The 18,748-nt window shown below is 41.2% G+C and overlaps 1 protein-coding gene across 3 annotated transcripts in view; it reads left to right on the forward strand.

Annotated features, from left to right (window-relative positions):
* The window catches only part of palmdb (palmdelphin b), a 52,194-nt gene that overhangs the window by 22,101 nt on the left and 11,345 nt on the right, over positions 1-18,748 (forward strand). Inside the window, exons 4-8 of one of the 3 annotated variants that reach the window (XM_062379968.1) lie at positions 1,511-1,641; positions 3,762-3,876; positions 5,884-5,908; positions 6,747-6,857; positions 11,257-13,693. In XM_062379968.1, coding sequence (XP_062235952.1) covers positions 1,511-1,641; positions 3,762-3,876; positions 5,884-5,908; positions 6,747-6,857; positions 11,257-12,545 — 1,671 coding nt within the window. In that variant the 3' untranslated portion in view covers positions 12,546-13,693. Of the gene's footprint in view, positions 1-1,510; positions 1,642-3,761; positions 3,877-5,883; positions 5,909-6,746; positions 6,858-11,256; positions 13,694-14,713; positions 15,959-18,748 lie in introns of those variants that run through there. The other 2 variants (XM_062379966.1, XM_062379967.1) reach the window with 2 other exon arrangements.

Below are 18,748 nucleotides of genomic sequence, written 5' to 3' on the forward strand. Positions count from 1 at the left end.
ACCCGAATACCACAGACGTTAACAGGAGTCCCTCTGCAGAAACACAACCTTAGATAACCTGGTAATATTGATCTTATTCTACCTACAGCTATTCGACTCCAGTCCAAATAATAGTGTTAATATTTTCACCTGCAATTTTGTTAAAGCCAAGCTTTTCTGGCCAACAGCATCTGCTTATGTACTAAAATTTCCAACCATCTGAAATCCTTTTATTAAAAGAAGAGTAGTTTGAACATTACAAGAAAAAATATATTAAGCTGCAGACTGAAAGGTGTTTCTATGATTTTGTCAGGATCCCCATTTTCATATTGGTGGTTTTGGCAATTCGGAGGTAGTTTTGAGGCAGCTTGTGTGAAATGAGAGACAATTTTACCAATCCACACCTAAGCCGTGGTTCAGAGTACTGGACTGAAAGGGATTTAAAAAAGACATGGTCCTGATTCCCGGTAGAGCTACCTGCAACTAAAAGATACCTTTTTCAATCCATCAGTCACAGGGTATGTGTGTTAACATAGGATAAGTGTACACCTCTTCATCAAGTAATGGTGTTTTAGTAGATATTATGTAACGGCTGAGAAAATAAATAAGACAATACTTTAGAAACATCCAAGGGTATATACAAAATAAAAATTTATCAACAATAAAATGATAATTATAATAATAGCAATTAAATGAAAACAAAAGTTTTAGTTTTGCAACAAAATCATTAAGCAATTAACGATTGTGATGATTGTTACCTGCAAAACTAAAACGATTACAACTATCCAGATACTGCAGTTTAGACCACATGCATTTACAAGGTAGGATAGTGAAAATACCTGAAAGACAAAACTCAGAAAAGGTCACAAGCAACATTTTTATTTCCAGCTTTTATCGTCTCTCATCTGAAATAGTGGACAGTAATAAGACTTGTGATACCATTATGGTCCAATCTGGAGAGCTATATACCTAGACTAACCTAATTTACCGTATACTTAGTAAACAGTGAAGCAGCCAAATCCAATACAATTGTTGTAACTGGGGAACACTTCTTCAAATATAAACAGGATATTTAGGCAAAAAACATGGTGTAAATTACATAATTTCTGGTTGAATATGAATTCCGGGGTTTATGGATAGTTGGATGACACCACAGGAGCAATATTGAGGCATTTATGTTTTTTCCTGTCATTGACTTACATTTAAAGAAGTGGTCGCCATTTTCTACAATTGTATTTGATTTGGCTGCAATGCTGTTTACCCCTGAAACTCCAGAAGTGTTTCACTCGAACTCTTGTGGACTATTAAACTTCACCCAACCCACCATTGGCATAGTGCTGAGTCAAAAATTAGTTAATTTTCATTTTCGGGTGAACTGTCCCTTTTGAGGAAAGAGAATGGTGGTTAGGCTGAAGGGGGGACAAAGTAGGTGTCCCTGGGACACAGACAACTTTTAAAATGTTAATACAATGCTCAATAATGTTTGCATAAAAAACGGAGGTTCCTGTGTGTTGGTGTGTTTGACTAATAGAAGAAAGCCTTGAGGGAGCATTGGCTGATGGACGGCCTGAGTCAGCAGTCGGAGCAGGAACAGGAGGCCATGAGGCTTCAGATTCAGGATGAACAGCAGCAGAGTGATCAGCTGCAGAGCCACATCCTCAGGTAAGATGCACTCTGACACTACCACAGCACAGCCCACACTGGACAGAGCAGACAGACACGCTGACAAAAATGATAATAGAGAGACACTTATGAGTCTCTGAGGTCAAACTTTGAAACGTAAAAACCAGCAGGATGATCACACAAACTGGGTTATGAAACACTGATAGTAACAATATCAACATTTTAGTTTCAGTAGGTTGTCGCAGTGGAGCTCCCCATATTAAATGTTCAATAGGCTGAGCAGTGATTTTACTATTCTTACTATGCTTATTAAAGACAGAGAACGAGAACAAGCTTAGGGGTAAAGTGAGACAGACCAGAGAAATCAAGGGGTTAAAGTGATCCACTTACTTTTTCTACTTTAAAACTACCATAACAACACATGTTGTAATAGTTAAAATCCTGACAGCTAGATTGACAACCACACATTCCAAAACTAATATCGGATTAGTAACAGAATCATGGGGATTGGTCAATTAAGCACATTTATGTGGATGTTATGTTTCATCCACATTTTAAATCATGTGTGAAAGGAATACGTGTATCACTGCTCTGTGTGTCCTGCACCAGATGGGTTTAAAGCAGAGGTTAAATTTCCCTTCCATTGCATGAGTGTGCCTGTGCATGTCTGTGCATGTGTTTGGGATAAATAAATGTATCTTAATCTTAATCTTAATCTTAAAGAAGAGAGGCAAGGGAAAAACCTTATCAGAATCAAAACCAAATCTTACAGGTAAAGCCTCCATAAAACATTTGCAACAAAAAAATGTATTCTGTCACCTGTCCATCACTACAATCCGATTTTCAAAGAACTCCCCCACTGTAGTTTTATTAAAGGCTGTAGCTCTTCCCAGGGATGTTGCCTCCGGAGTTCTGACAGAGAGATGGTGACATGCTAGCAAGCTGCCAAACCACTCTACTCCTAAAGAGTAGAGAATTCATTATTATAAGATTTAGCTTTGTGGCAAGATCAATTGGCCTAAGTTAACCTACAGAATCATGTGATCGCTTGCACACCCTAGCTTACCCGCACATTGTTTTTCTCTGCGTATTCAAATGCCAGTTCACGGCACTAACTGGAGCAAGGCCATGGAACTGGTCAGCTAGTTGTTTCAAGTGTTTGGCAAGCTCCTCCTCCATCTCATCTGTGAATATTGCCTTTGCCTCAGCTACTGCACCCAAGGCTACTGATTTTACTTACCCTTTCTTATTTTTCTTTATGAATGTTTTGAGGGTTGTCTTGTCAATTTTTCTGTCCCTTCCAGCTTTTCTCAAGAACTTATTTCCTTGCATGACCTCAGCGGCTGCACTCTCTGCGAGGGGTGTTTGGCCCCAGGTTGTCTTCCTGGTGTAGTTTCTTGGCATGATGGCTTTTCTACAATGTTTAAGACATTAAAAATAAAACACGTTTAATGTAATATTACACTAAAATATGTTTAAGACTAAACAGTGTCTCACTTTACCCCACAGCATTTGTCTCACTTTACCCCACAGACACCATTTTAGAACAACAACTTCTATTAGCAATTCAGGCTAATCTTCAGCTAGCGTCAATCACATTTTATATGTTGGAAGTTGGGAGTAACTGTACAGTGGTTATTATAAGGATCCAGAGTTATTGCACAGTGCCAGAGTGGGTTGACTGTTCAGTAGTGAGACGGCGAGGGGGAAGAAACTGTTTTTGTGTCTGGTGGTTTTGGTGAACAGCGATCTGTAGCGCCTACCAGAGGGGAGGAGTTGGAAAAGGTTGTGTCCAGGGTGAGAGGGGTCTGCAGTGATCTTTCCTGCCCGTTTCCTGACTCTGGATGTGTACAGGTCCTGGATGGTGGGCAGGTTGGCACCGATGATCTTTCCTGCAGACCTGACTGTCCGTTGGAGTCTGTTCTTATCCAATTCGGTGGTCGATCCAAAAATGTACTTTTACATGCAAAAACACATTTTGTGATTCAAATCAGTTTCTGTTGGAAATTCACTATCAGTAAAACTACCCAGAATGCCATGAAAAAAAGCACTGAAGCGAGTGTGGTTTGCTGGCTTATACACTATCGACTGATGCTGGTAGTGAAAACCTCCTGAGAATGTTGTTTTTGATATCAATAGTTTGTAATTCTCTTGTTCAGTAAAGAGGAGGAGGTTAAGACCTTGGAGGAACAGGAGCTTAACATATCTGCCAATGAAGAAGTCGTCCTGAAGCGGTTAAAAGAGGTGGAGAGGACTGCTGAGGACATTATAAAGGTAGGCTCAAATCAACTGGCTGCATTTTAAAACTCTGCTTGCTGTACTAGTGCTAACTGCTATTGCTGTGTTCTTTGCTGATCATGGTTTCTAATAATGCTAAAATATTTTTTAACCTTGAGGCAATGAAGCAGGATGATCTAACAATCCTATCTAAGGTATTAACAAACTGCTATTCACCGATTCCTGACGTGAGAGTCCCAACATGGCTGAATATTTTTGAAACCCTGCTCCTTCTCACTTTCTAGATATGTTAACCCAGTAGCCTATACAGTCACTGAAATATAAAACACTGTTAACTTAATCTGCAGTTAAAATTGTGTTTTTCAGTTGTTAAATATAACCTGAGAAAAAGCTCTATACACAGTTAAGTGACAATGACACTTAAATGATCATTTAAAAAAAGCTAAATAGAAATACTGGGCAAACTTCTGTACTCAACACCAATTTAAAATAATTTTGGTTTTCTTTTTGGTTTGACATTTCAAAATGTAATACAAGCTAAGATTTAATGACTTTTCAAACCTGAAAAGTATGCTGTGCCTTGCAGGTATTTATTTCATGCTGTATAATGCTCCAACAACCTTCAGCTATAAGGCAGGAGAGCCTGTAAATAGCTGGAGAGACAACACCCAGGGCAAATATATCGTACCAGTTGGGGGCCTCAGCTCAAGGGGATGGACTGGTCCCTACATGTTGCTTCAGGTTCCAAGATGATGAAACCTGATCCAGTTTGGTCAGCTCTAATAACAGATCTATGAGCTCAAAGGTTTAACGGTCACTAATATAATTCTAGTAGACAGATGATAGGAAATAGAGTTATAGTGCACATAACTTGCACATAACTGATAGGTCACCACAATTTGTTGCTGGATGATACGGCATCATCAGCATGTTCAATCTTATCACACAATTCTATATTTGTACCCACATCATTAGTGTCTTTTATGTCATTATACAGTTTCCTCTTATTCAGACACAACAACTGTCTTCATATCCATTGTGTCACCCATCGTGTATACATGTGTATTGTTTCTTAACAACTCGGATAAACTATAGATACTAGCAGTTTGCTACAACTGAACATGAACAAAACTAAACTTCTACATAGTAAGTTATTCTGCGCTTTATCTTCTTGAAAACTCAAAGCAACTTACAGTTAAGTTTTGCAATTCACCCATTCACACACAATCTTACAGTGCATCTTTGGGGTTCAGTATCTAGCTCAAGGAAACTTTGAAATGAGGATTGTGGAGACTGGGAACAAACGACCTAGGTGTTGGACAATTCGCTCTATCTCCCAAGCCACCGGCTCATGTTGTTGATAATCTCACTGTAACTTCCAGTTGGCCATCGAGAGTATCACAGCAACATGTGTCTCACCTGAAGTAAAAAAAAACTCACACATGTACCACACGGTCCACTGCATGAATTAGCTTAAACAAAATATTTTACAATAATATTGGATGTTGTAGAAAACTCTGATAATATATTATGTGAAGCCCTATGAAACAAATTGAGATTGTGAATATGGGCTATTCAAATACAATTTGATTATTTGATTGATAACAAACTCTTTGACAAGAAACAAACTGAAGTTTCAAGTAAGCTTATAGATCCAAGGGCATTCTATTAATATTTACTACTGAGTTCATATCTGATCATTTTCTACTCTCCTCATGCATCCTGTGGCATTTCCTCTAATTTCTGCTTATTTCTAATAAGATGCACTCCCTAAACTGTGTGGGTGTGCTTCGGTTCACAGGGGGGTGATTTGAATGGGAGGTGCATATCTTTCTCACATGTTCGGTGTGCAGTGTACAAGGACTAATATGCATGATTAACCTTTGCCTGTCTGTAGTCATAAAGGCACAGTGGAATAACTGTGGCTTTAACATGTCACAGTACTGGACTGCTGATGTTTAACACCATTGATCGGTAGCACTGCTGTGATGATGACTTCCTGCTGCTGTCACCACTTTGACCCCACTCTGTCTTCACATGTAGGAGCTAAATGCAGATTATCAGACAGGTAAACATTTCTTTTGAACTTTTATGTGTTGATCTGACAGCATTTTTTCCCGGATTATTAACATCATATAATAGATGAATTAACATATTAATTGATCTGAGCGTATCCAGTCTTCTAATAATAATAGTTTATGTCAGATTTTAAAAATGTTGACATACACTAACAATCTTGAATACATAATTTCATCTTTACTGCTTATTCCGACTTAGACAGTTTGTTTCTTTTGCTCACTTTTTTCAGATGAGATGTTAAGATGTTCATATGATATCAATCTCTTTACATGAAAAGTGGGGAATGCAAGCCTGGCTCTGTTCAATATTCTCAATTACTCCTACCAACATGTTTAAAGTTCATCAAATGTGATTGTTATATCTAAAAACAAACCATGTATATATAGCAGTTTGCAGTTTTAGAGTTGGAGCAATTACTTCACAAACAACAGTTTGTCTATTCACCCAGCAGAAATAGTATTGTTGACGCGTTTTTTCATCTATAACAAGATACAATGTGTAATAGTGTGCTTTAGAGGTGTGTGACTGTAACGGACTAGCTGTTTCCTGATGTTTAGGTTCCCCTTGAAAATAAAATAAAAATGCATTCAGTCTTTCCAGATCTTTGTCGAACACACAGACATGAGATTGATATCCATGTGAAAGTCATGCCAGAAAAGGAATGAGCAGTACTACCTTATTTATGTCCCCATTTATCTTATGATAAAGGATTAATACCTGGGTCATAAACCATACCAAATTAAGGATTTGACACTTTGGTATACAAGATCCTTAAATTGACTTTTAGCATGTTTCTTGTATTTTACGGGCATTATTTTTCTTCTCAGATGTGACACATCATCTTCCCTCACCACTCCCAGATATCCCATCATTCATCCCACTTACACCAGCAGAAACCCCTCTTATATGTAAGCCTGGAAGTGAAGAAACAAAGAAAGGTATAAGTCTCATATAACTATTAGAATGGCTGAAAAATGTAGGATGCTTTCCTGACCAGTCATTCAACTGTCAAGTTAATGTGCTGAACAAGAGACTAGAGACAAGTGGGATAAATAAGGAGCACAATTTAAGCTTCGGACATATTTTGTTGTTCACCACCAATGTCACTGCTTTGTCTCTCAGCTTCATTGTTTCATTTTGCACTCTTGATCCGTCTACTGGATCTGACTGAATACTACTCCTGGTTTTTCAAAACTTACATTTCAGAAGGATACAAATTAGGAAGAAATTAGATCTCGCTGTAGCAATCAGTATTTCAAGTATTTCAAGGAGAGTCACTCTGGGAAATGACTGTGTCCTCATTAGAGTCGTAATGGACAAATCCAAAAGGTCGATCTACATAGAGACAATCTAGAATATTGTCACACTGGATTACTTAATTTATTTAACTTAAATGATCTTTTTAAACCATGAAGTTCCTTGAGACACATTTTTTAGAGGGGGACCTGGCCAAGATAGCATAACATTTAAAGGTTACCAAAGTTATAGAAGTGAAGGATATAAAAACCATCAAGAAACAATGCGTTCTGGAGTAAAAAGCTGCTCTACCAAGTTCCAAGTAAATCCTGCTTACCTTGTAGAGCAGCCAACTATTGGAGCAAAAAACATAGCAGTAGTAAGTGAGTGAATGGAGGCTACAAAGACATGAGTTTCCCTATTATGGCTTTCCAGATAAAGGTACACAAATGATGATGTAGCCTAAGACTTAGTGAAGGCCAGGAAATGTGATCATTGAGTACACAGTTATCAGAATCAGAATCAGGTTTATTGGCCAAGTAAGTTTTCACAAACAGGGAATTTGACTCGGTAAAGTGGCTCTCAGGTGCTTACACAGAATCACAAAAACAAACATAACAAAACAAAACAATACAAACAGTCCGAACAGTGCGATGGTCTAAGAAAAGAAGTGCAGGTGTGCATATTACAATATCCAGTGAGAGTGAAATAAGTAAACATAATTAAATATAATTATAATATATATTATATATAATATAATATAATTCCGGGAGTAACTGTACAGTGGTTATTATAAGGATCCAGAGTTATTGCACAGTGCCAGAGTGGGTTGACTGTTCAGTAGTGAGACGGCGAAGGGGGAAGAAACTGTTTTTGTGTCTGGTGGTTTTGGTGAACAGCGATCTGTAGCGCCTACCAGAGGGGAGGAGTTGGAAAAGGTTGTGTCCAGGGTGAGAGGGGTCTGCAGTGATCTTTCCTGCCCGTTTCCTGACTCTGGATGTGTACAGGTCCTGGATGGTGGGCAGGTTGGCACCGATGATCTTTCCTGCAGACCTGACTGTCCGTTGGAGTCTGTTCTTATCCAATTCGGTGGCCGATCCAAACCAGACAGTTATGGATGTGCACAGAACAGACTCGATGACTGCAGTGTAAAACAGGATCAGCAGCTCCTGAGGCAGGTTGTGCTTCCTGAGCTGGCGCAGGAAGTACAACCTCTGCTGGGCCTTCTTGAGGATTGTATTGATGTTTGGTTCCCACTTCAGGTTCCGGGAGATTGTAGATCCCAGAAACCTGAATGATTCCACAGCCAACACAGTATTGTTTAGTATGGTGAGGGGGTGCAGTGCTGGGGGGCTCCTCCTGAAGTCCACTGTCATCTCCACGGTTTTAAGTGTGTTCAGCTCTAGGTTGTTTCGACCGCACCACAGGACCAGCTGTTCGACCTCCTCCCTATATGCAGACTCATCATTAACCTGGATGAGGCCGATGACTGATGTGTCGTCTGCAAATTTGAGGATTTTAACCGATGGGTCTCCTGAGGTGCAGTCGTTGGTGTAGAGGGAGAAGAGCAGTGGGGAGAGCACGCATCCCTGAGGTGCACCAGTGCTGACTGACCGGGTGCTGGATGTTATTTCACCCAGCCTCACCTGCTGCTTCCTGTCTATCAGGAAGTTTGTGATCCACTGACGGGTGGAGGCAGGCACAGTGAGCTGGATGAGTTTTGTGAGGAGGACTTCTGGGATGATGGTGTTGAACGCCGAGCTGAAGTCCACGAACAGCATCCTTGCGTAGGTCCCTGGGGAGTCGAGGTGTTTCAGGATGTAGTGCAGCCCCATGTTGACAGCATCATCCACTGACCTGTTAGCCCGGTAGGCAAACTGCATGGGGTCCAGCAGGGGGCCTGTGATGTCCTTCAGATGGGTCAACACCAGTCTTTCCAATGATTCATGACCACAGACGTCAGGGCGACGGGTCTGTAGACATTCAGTCCGGTGATGCAGTGTTTCTTAGGGACTGGGATGATGGTGGAGCGTTTGAAGCAGGAGGGGACTTCACACAGCTCCAGAGATCTGTTGAATATCCGTGTGAAGATGGGAGCCAGCTGTTCTGTGCAGGCTTTCAGACAGGAGGGTGACACACCGTCTGGGCCTGGTGCCTTCCTTGTCTTCTGGCTCTGAAAGAGCTGGCACACATCCTCTTCAAGGACCGTCAGCGCTGGTGGGGAGTCAGGGAGGAGGGGGGAGGTGATAACAGGGGGTGCTGATGGTTGTGTGAAGACCGGGTTGGAGCGGGTGAGAGGTGTTAAGCCTGAAACATGCTTCTGCGACTGCGTCTGCGTCTTTTCACGCCGCTGTGGCGCAAGACTCGTTTTCATTCATGCTTCCCCAACCGTTGCGCGTCTTACAAAGCAATTCCGCGCCAGAACACTAGGCGGAGTAATGCTTTTTGTCGAGACGACCTTAGAGACGCCTTCTTTCTTCTTCGTCGATTGTTTATTTACATAGCCACTGCGGCTCCTCGTAGCCTTTTTCTGGCGGACAAATCCGCCAGTCAGTGACAGGTTATACAAGTGATCATACTATCGGATATCTTCTGCCAAGTGCTCTTCTATTTGGTCTATATTCGTTCTTCTAAATCTTCCGTGATTTCTGCCGGTATTATGGGGCATGAAACCGGAAATGCAGCTCCAGAAGGGATGTAGAGCAGACCAATCACAGCCTTGCGGGCTGAGTGAGCTTGCGGAGCTTTGCCGTAAATTTTAGAAAAGGGGGTCGACACCCGTCAGCACGTAAGGAGGGAAACATAAGCACGTAAGGGACCCGGAAGGGCTCTTGCGCTTACGGGCCCGTGAAAACGCAGAAGCATGTTTCAGGCTTTAATGTGGGGTGATCAAACCTGCAGTAGAACACATTCAGATCCTCAGCCTGTTTAGGGTTCTCTATGGGGCGGGGGGAGGTTGTCCTGTAGTCAGTGATGTCCTGCAGGCCTCTCCACACTGAAGCAGGGTCTTTAGCTGAAAACCTGTTTTTCAGCTTCTCAGAGTAGTTATTCTTTGCCACTCTGATCTCCTTAGTCAGTGTGTTTCTGGCCTGGCTGAACAGGATCCTGTCCCCACTCCTGAAGGCCTCCTCTTTAGCTTGACGAAGTCGCGTGAGCTTTCCCTCGCCTGCGTCTCCTCCAAGCTCCACAGAGAGCTGCGGCTCCTCCGACCAAAATCTCCAAAAAAGTGTCTGGGTCTGTAAAGTCCGGTGAAAGGGTCCGCGGAATGGAACGTCGGACATTCATTAGTTCTTCTCTAGAAAAAGTAATTGTAGAGGGAGTGCTGAAGACCGTACAAATAAACAAAAACGTAAAAAGCACGAGAGAGCGCAACACCGTGGCCGCCATTCGCGGCGCCATCTTATCACATTATGTGTACAGAACAAGTAGTTAGACAGGGCAGAGGGGGCATCATGTTTATAAGTAATGTCTCCATAGCCTACAATCCTATAATACAGTAGTCTCTAGTCTGTAGGCTGTCAGGAAGTGTTTTCCTGACAGCTACCATACAGTCCAAGTGAGCCTTGTTGTCAGTAATAAATACCCAGCCTTTTAACTAATATCCTCACTATGTTCCTAATATGCACATTATGTAAGAGCCTAATATCCACCCAAAGTACTTGTAGTATGACTCTCTTTAAATTGTGTCTGCTCCTAGAATATGAATTTATATATATTTTTCCAAATCTAGCAGTAAGATGGGAATAAGTTTGGTTTAAAATAAGAACTAGGCTACCATTGGATGCTTTAATCTTGGGGGACACCCCTAGATTAAAGCTGTTAGTGACTATTTTTATTTACACAATAGGCATTATCTGCAAGATAGTTTACATAAAAAACTCCATTCAAAAGTAGAGATTTCACATTGATCAAGCCATGCATATTTGATGTAGGGCCACAATTTTCAAATAGATCCTTATAGTCACTACAGGGCATAGCCTTACATTGATCTCAGTTAATTGTAATATGTAAGTAATGTGCATAACATTTTTTGTCATTAAACAATATTTATTCTTCGATCTTTGTCCAGTGATCTTCATCTTCCTCTTTTCTCCATTCCAGCTACATTTGCGATGGAGATCAATGTGGAGCATGATAAGAGAACAGGCAAAAGCCAAGTCGTCTCTACGGCGTCTATCACCCCAGAAATTATCCAAGGAAGGGGGTTAAAAGTGTACGATGATGGGCGCAAGTCTGTTTATGCACTTCATCCAGATGGAAGCAAAATGGACAGTGGAGCAGTTGGAAAGATGACGACCACAGAGGTAGAAGAGCTGCTACGTCAGGCTACAGATAAGAACATCCCCACTGAGGTGAAGTACCATCAGCCTGTCTACTCTCTACCCTACACAGGCAGCAGCAGGCCTTCAACACCTAGTACACCAAATAAAACACAGAGGCAAAGCACAACACCCAGCTGTAGCCCTTCCCAGAGTGCTGTTTCATCCAGAAACAGCACTGAAGTCCTTACAGAGGAAAACCAGCATTGTAACGACCTAGAGGGATGGAAAACCCAGAGGAAGACCCTGAGCCCTAGCCTCATCCAAAAAGACTCCATGACAAGATTCCAAAAATCTGGAGAAGAAACCAAGCTGCCCTTTTTCCACATTCCAGAACAATCAAAGAGTGACAAACATGTAATTCCACAACCTGACATTAGTGCTAAAACTTCACGAGGACTCACCAACTCCGCGACAGGTAGCCTTCTAAACGCAGCAGCTCTGGTCTCAATTAAAGCTAGATCTGAAGAAATGCCAGCACCCATTCAACCGGTCTACAGGGCTGTAGATAGCCATACTCCTTCACTTGGCAGGCTCAAGTCTGAAGGTGAACCTGATACCTTGATAGAGAGCTCAAGGGATTTGAACAGACCCTCACCCTTCTGTGCAGAGAGTACCTCTTCTCTGAACCTGGTAGATGAGCTAGAATCAGCTCCTGTCACAATGATTTTCATGGGCTATGAGAATGCTCAGTATGAGGAGGAAGACATCCAGGCTGAACTGATTATCATCGCTAATAGCGATGATGATGATGATGGTGATCATGATGATGATGACAAGGCCAAGTATATTAAAAATATAAGTGATGGGGAGGAGCGTCTTTCATACCACCCGGAGGGATACAAGAGTAAAGTCTTCCAACCGAAAGTCGGAATAGCAAAGGTTACAGGCTGCAGAGACATTATTGAAGATACCTACACACACATGGATGATTTGGAGCTCCATAAGCCAACATTTATCCATAGGCCTGGAAAACAGAGTCCCTATCTGCAGGGACAGGCGATGGATGTGTCAGCAAACACAGGCAGCATCAATATGGAGAAGATGAAACTCTGCTCCACGGGAAGATGAGACAGGTTGCTTGGTAACGGCAACACTGAAGAAATAATCTAGTAATGGAATATCTTTCTTTCTTTTTTCTGTAATCTATGTCACATATTTTGTGTCAGTCAGTCCTTGTTCCTGAGTGATTCAGAAAGCTTTATTGCCACCTCCTGGCAAATTAGTTTCATTACACACTTCATAGTCACATTAGCGTCAGCACAGCTTGATCAATGAAGTTGAACAACTGCAACTTTTCCTTTTACAATACTAGATTAATATTTCTGATCATTAGTGACTGACTTGCTTTCTACTAAGTCTAAAACTAAATGTCATATATTTACATAATATAATACATTGATGCCTACTAATACATTTAAAGGGATTGTTTACCCCAGAATGAGTTTCAGGGGTAAACAGTGTTGGAGCCAAATCCAATACAATTGAAGTAAATGGTGAAAACTTCCTCAATCTCAAAAAAACATGAGAATAAAAACACAAAATGCCTCCATACGGCTCTTGTGTTGTCATCCAAGTGTCCCTTAGCCCCGACATTCAAATTTGACTTGAAACGATGTCTTTTACCCCATGATTTTAGCCTAAATATCCTCTGATATTCTCCTCCAGAGCCATGTTTGTGCCTGGATGTTACCGAAAGTACACAGACTTGTACTCTTACATTAATCATGGTTTTTCCCTAAGTTAGGTTCCCTTAGTTGAAATCTTAATACATTGAATAAAGTGATGTTTTAGTCACTAATGTTATTCCAGGCTTGCAATTTTCTCCAAATTGCTGTGGAAGAACTTGACTGGTCTACACAGAGTCCTGACCTCAAACCCATCCAGCATCTTCGGTATGAACTAACATGTTGACTAAGAGCCAAGGCTTAACTGATTAATGCTCTTGAGGTTAGATGAGATAAAATCTCTGAAGCCCTGTGGAGAGACTGAAATAAAGTTTGGAAACATTGGCATCATATAAATGCTCATTGTGTCAGAATCATGTATTATGACACAAGTGAAAGGTGTCCACATCTTTTGCTATATCATGTAAAAAACCTGAACAAAAGGTCAAATATGATTTATTTTTAAAATGGTGTCAAAAGGTTCTGTATTTTTTGGTTTAAACTGTGTAAATTAACTGACCAGTGTGCTATTACTTTCTGATTAAAAATGATTTCTTCACCAACTAACTGTGACAGTGCTGTTTTTGGCACTAGTGCCCTCCTATCGATTTCAAACTCAACCTCAAAAGTCTCCTTTCCTTCCTTAATGTAAATACTAAGTAATTGCTGTTAAAATTGTCTATAATATGTTTAATTTAATAGATGAAATAATTGGATGAAATAATTGAATGCAGAAACCTAAAGCTTGGACCAAAAAAAGGACAGTTCTGTGAAGCAAAATGAAAAGAAACATAATGGACGCAAGGGCTGACAGCTGAATGAGCTGAATGTTGTTGTTCTGTTCTTATCCTCCTGTAACACACTTGTCCTTGGTTGCCTTCTCTTCCTCTCAGTGTCTTTCTGTGGCATTATGAAAAACACGGAGGAGGGTGGAAAAAAGAAGATGGCACTTTAGATACCAGGCTTAAAGGATACAGTTATGTAACAGCATTCCTTATGTAAGAAAAAAATTCTGAAAAGTAGAAAAACCGCGGGCCATTCGTTTTTATAAATGGAACTGAAATTCAACATTTGCTGTTAATCTGTTTTGCTATTTGACGAGTGCACTTAGGAACATGGACACACTCGTTAATAGCGATATAATATCTTTATTCTCTCTTGTGGTACATATTCCATTCATTATGAATTAAGTGAAATCCGTCACACATTGTGTATGTACGGGAGTACATTCTTTATAAACACATCAAAATGTGATCACAACCTCCAAACATGTTTTGAAGATAACAATTCAATGTGAGGTCTCTGGATTACGACAAGCAAAATCTATCTTTTCATTGTTTTAGGGTGGATATTGATATTCAAACGAACTGAAGCCAGACTCAATGAAAACAACAGAACACACAATATGCCAATCCTGTAGCGGTCATTGAGCTGCTGAGCAATGCTAAGCCTGCAGAAAATGTTTTGCAGAGTGTGTCTAAGTGACTATGGCAACTTTCAGGCTGTTTTTATTTTTCAGAGAAGATTAAGATGCATTTATTAGTCCCACATGCACAGACATGCAAAGGCACACTCATGCTGGTAGGGAAATTTAACCTCTGCTTTTGGACCATCTGGTGCAGGACACACAGAGCAGTGAGCGACCATGTACGGCGCTCGGGGAGCAGATGTTGGGGGAGTAAGGTGCCTTGCTCAGGGGCTCTAGACAGGGTAGGGAGACACTGGATTTTTGGACAGATCAATCCAGGTTCTTCTTTTGTTGTCTTTTCGTGGAGTCGAACTAGAGACGAACCAGAGACCTTCTCTGCCCATAGTCCAAGTTTCTGCCACTAGACCACCACCTCTCCTGAAGACCATCGCCTCTCCTGAACTGAGTCTCGCACCCCTGTCATTCTCCACAGGACCTCTGTGCCGACAGATCCTGTGTTCAAACATCAAACAGGGGGGGCAGTAATAGACATTCCTTCACCACATCAAGTTAGCCACCTCTGTTTCTCATAAGAAGAGTGGGAGAAGGTGTAAGCTCATCCTTATCACTTGCTGACTAGTCTGTAAATCGGGTCAGTCTTGCTCCTTTATCCTCATTTTTTCTTATTTGTGTGCTTTTGCAAAAAAATCACCAGATTCCCACTGAAGTCTCCATATCTCTGCCGGTCAGCTCGTAGCGGAAGTAACTCAGTAACAGCAGATGTACATATGAAGGCATGAAGGTGTTGACCAATCACATTAACATAAGTTAAAAAAAACATAGATCATACCTATTGGCTGCAAATAACAGTTGGGTCCTACAGATAATCTGCAACAACCAATTAAAGACCACCACGTGGTTGCCAAATGTCTAAGGACCCATATTCACATCCATTTGGCCGGTGCCCCTCCCAAAGAATTATTATGTATTTAGACAGAAATTAACCTTAACATTTTGCATGAGTTTCCTTCAGGTACTCTGGCTTCCTCCCACAGTCCAAAGATAAGCAGCCTAACTGGCCTCTCCAATTTGTGTAAGTCCTGTGACAGACTTGTGACCTGGTGTATAATCAAAACACTTTAGTTTAATAAACAAACCTAGGTGCATCTAAAAGAAAGTGAGAGGTTCAAATCAGTCCGACTGCAGGATAGAATGTGTGTATGAGCACAAGACAAGCTTCTTTCTGCCTGTGTGCATCAGAGAACACTCCAGCATTGGTTGTCTCCAGTACACCCCCCTTCCACCAGCCACCCAATCAGAGGCAGCAGCAGCCATGCAGAGTTGCCAGTGAGAGTCTGCACTCAGAAACAGAGCCGAGCTCTCTGCGTTAGCCTACCACACTGTCTCAGGTAGGTCAATAACAGCCACACACGCTTCCAAAAGTTTGCAGATTGCCTTTTTGTCAGAGTATTGATCCACTGCTGTATTTGCTGTGGCTACTGAAATGGAAATCATCATCATCATCATAATCATTATCACAATGTGTTTGGTATCGATGTGGACCGAGGGATGCAAGCCTCCCATCAAAGCTGTGTATTGGCTAGCTACAGTATACTGTGTGTGTGTATTTGGGGGGGGGGGGGGGGGGGGGGGTTAGTGAGACAGTAAGTTCTTCAGCTATAATATGTGAACTGAGTCTTTGTATTTGTTGCAGTTGCGTTTGTATTCTGAGTCATGCACAAAACCACACTCCAGTATGCGTTGTTTTCTGCTCCATGAGTTTTCAGTTGAGAAATTCATGCTTATCAGACATTTGCTGTTAAGTGTCTTGAAAGTCAGGGTTAGGGTTAGGGTTTTAATGAAATGTTACTCAAAGAATTTACTTATTTACTGTATTTGCTGGGGGATATATTTCAGCGGTAGGTTTAGCTCATTTTGTGCTTTAGTGTTTTTTTTTCTGGCAGCAGCGCAGTGCGTGTGGGATTCAAAATAATCTACAATATGTGTTTTCATGCTAATGGAGGAACATGTCTCACAGTGCAGTGTGCCACACTGATATTTTGGGATAGAGATGTCTTTCAGACGCAGAGGAAGTATTGATGGTGTGTATTTCTTAATTGCTAGTATGGTATTTTAACCCAGCAGGTGTCATGCACAATCCGCTGCAATAATGGTGAATTAATGTGAATTATTAGTGTATAGAAAGGAATGTAATCACACACACACACACACACATATACACACAGATTAAGTTGTTAGCCCACAGCAAAATTGTTTTTCAGTTTGACAGGCTCATCATGCATTACAGCTCTTGACACTGAGGATGAAGTACAGGGAGGGAACACAGTCAGGCCATCATCTGCATTCAAGACTGGCTTCTGTGTGAACACCAGTGTGTGTGAGTGTGTGTGGGTGAGCGTGCGAGGGAATAATGACAGAATAATGTTTCTCTCTCAGTTTCTGCTGCTGTGAAGGAATATAAAGTCCTGAGAGCCCACATATTTTTCATCTGGTTTTATAATGTATTCAGAATGAAGAAGAAAGCAGTGTTATAATGGATGGTAAGCACACTCATTGAAGATATTGTTTTAAATGGTAGAATATAATTCCAAAACCCACCTGTTATAATATGGATGGACTAAAATCAGAGCAGAGATTATTGCTGTTGCCTAGTACATCAAAGGGGAGAGGATGTTCACATCCAGTTGAAGTTGTAAGATGCCTTATTCATGTGTCATTTAACATAGCACACATAGGCGTCATGCACATTAGGCTTCCCCTGCTTCCACTAGTACAAGAGGTTATCCATTTCAAGGTTGTTTGTTTCTCTCGGATTTAAGTGGAAGTGTGTCTTCTTTACTGTAGCAGTGATGGAAGCAACTGGGATGCCTCTCCTCAGTGTATCGGTACTGAAGCAGGCTATACGGCACAGTGGGACAAAGAATAAGGAAAAGACAGACAGGACAGAGCATTCTCTCACAGAGTGAATGTGACAGAATTTCTGCTTCAGCTTAAAAACACAGTAGTTGTCTTTACTGGACTCAGAATTCTATATTACCAGCGGCCACTACAGGCATAAATGCAAATTAATTTTACTCACACATAAAGCTTAAACTACACAAATCCTAACCTAATCCTTCACCCACCACTGTCATTACTCCTTTATGTTAGTAGATTGGATCAACGGGAGTGACACTCTGTTTAGTAGACGGGATTTGGAGCATGGCATATGACTGCATAATCCAAAATTCACTGGCCTGTAGTCAATCCCCAACCATGATCGAGTCAATCACCAACCACATTTGATATCCAACCAATATAAATTAAGCCCAGACGTTGCATGAGCCTTGAAGTCCCCACAAAATCTATGACAGATGATGTGCTGACACTTCAGTGATTAGTCAGTAAGCAAATTCGTCAGTCTGTCAGTCAGCCAGGAACAGACATTTGTGTTTTTAGGACTATAGGGTAGCTGCTCTGTTGTTGCATGTCCTACCAAATACATCTGACGGCTGTCAGAAAGGAATAGAGCCAGTTTGGCTCCCTAATAGAGCCACAAAGTCCATCTCGATTTTTCACTACCGCACAGATATTAACACTCATGGACTCACAGGAAACTGGAACTGTCTTTGTTTGGTGGTCGGCATCCTCTTTAAACAGTTTCTCCCAAATTGCTTGGGTGTGAAAATGTCATTATGTTATAAGTTGTAAAGTTTCAACACAGTGTTACTCTTTTTTTTAATTGGATCTAGTTATGACCCTCATCATTAGACTTTTGTTCAGGATTGACGCGCAGTGTGTGTGTCTGCCATTAGAAAACAGCCTCAGGGAGCCCCATCTCCACTCAGGCTCATCTTAATGACAGTTCTGCCAATACTCCTGTGTCTGTGTGTGTGTGTGTGTGTGTGTGTGTGTGTGTGTGTGTGTGTGTGTGTGTGTGTGATTGTGTATCTAACACAACTCTCCACACAAAAGCACTACATCATTCCATAAAAGCATCAGAATATAGATAGCAGTATCTGTGTGGTTAGCTTTTGTCTGTTATTTGGAAGCTGTTCTCTGGATATGATTTCTGTGTGGATGATCTATTACATGATGATGGTAGGTAAGACTTATAGCTCTACGGTTTTTTCGATGAACTACCGTTGTAGGTTAAAGAGGAATTTAATGTACAAGCAAAATTTTTCTTTTTCAACAAT

Source organism: Platichthys flesus, chromosome 21 (genome assembly GCF_949316205.1).
Source record: "Platichthys flesus chromosome 21, fPlaFle2.1, whole genome shotgun sequence".
Taxonomy (NCBI): Eukaryota; Metazoa; Chordata; class Actinopteri; order Pleuronectiformes; family Pleuronectidae; genus Platichthys; species Platichthys flesus.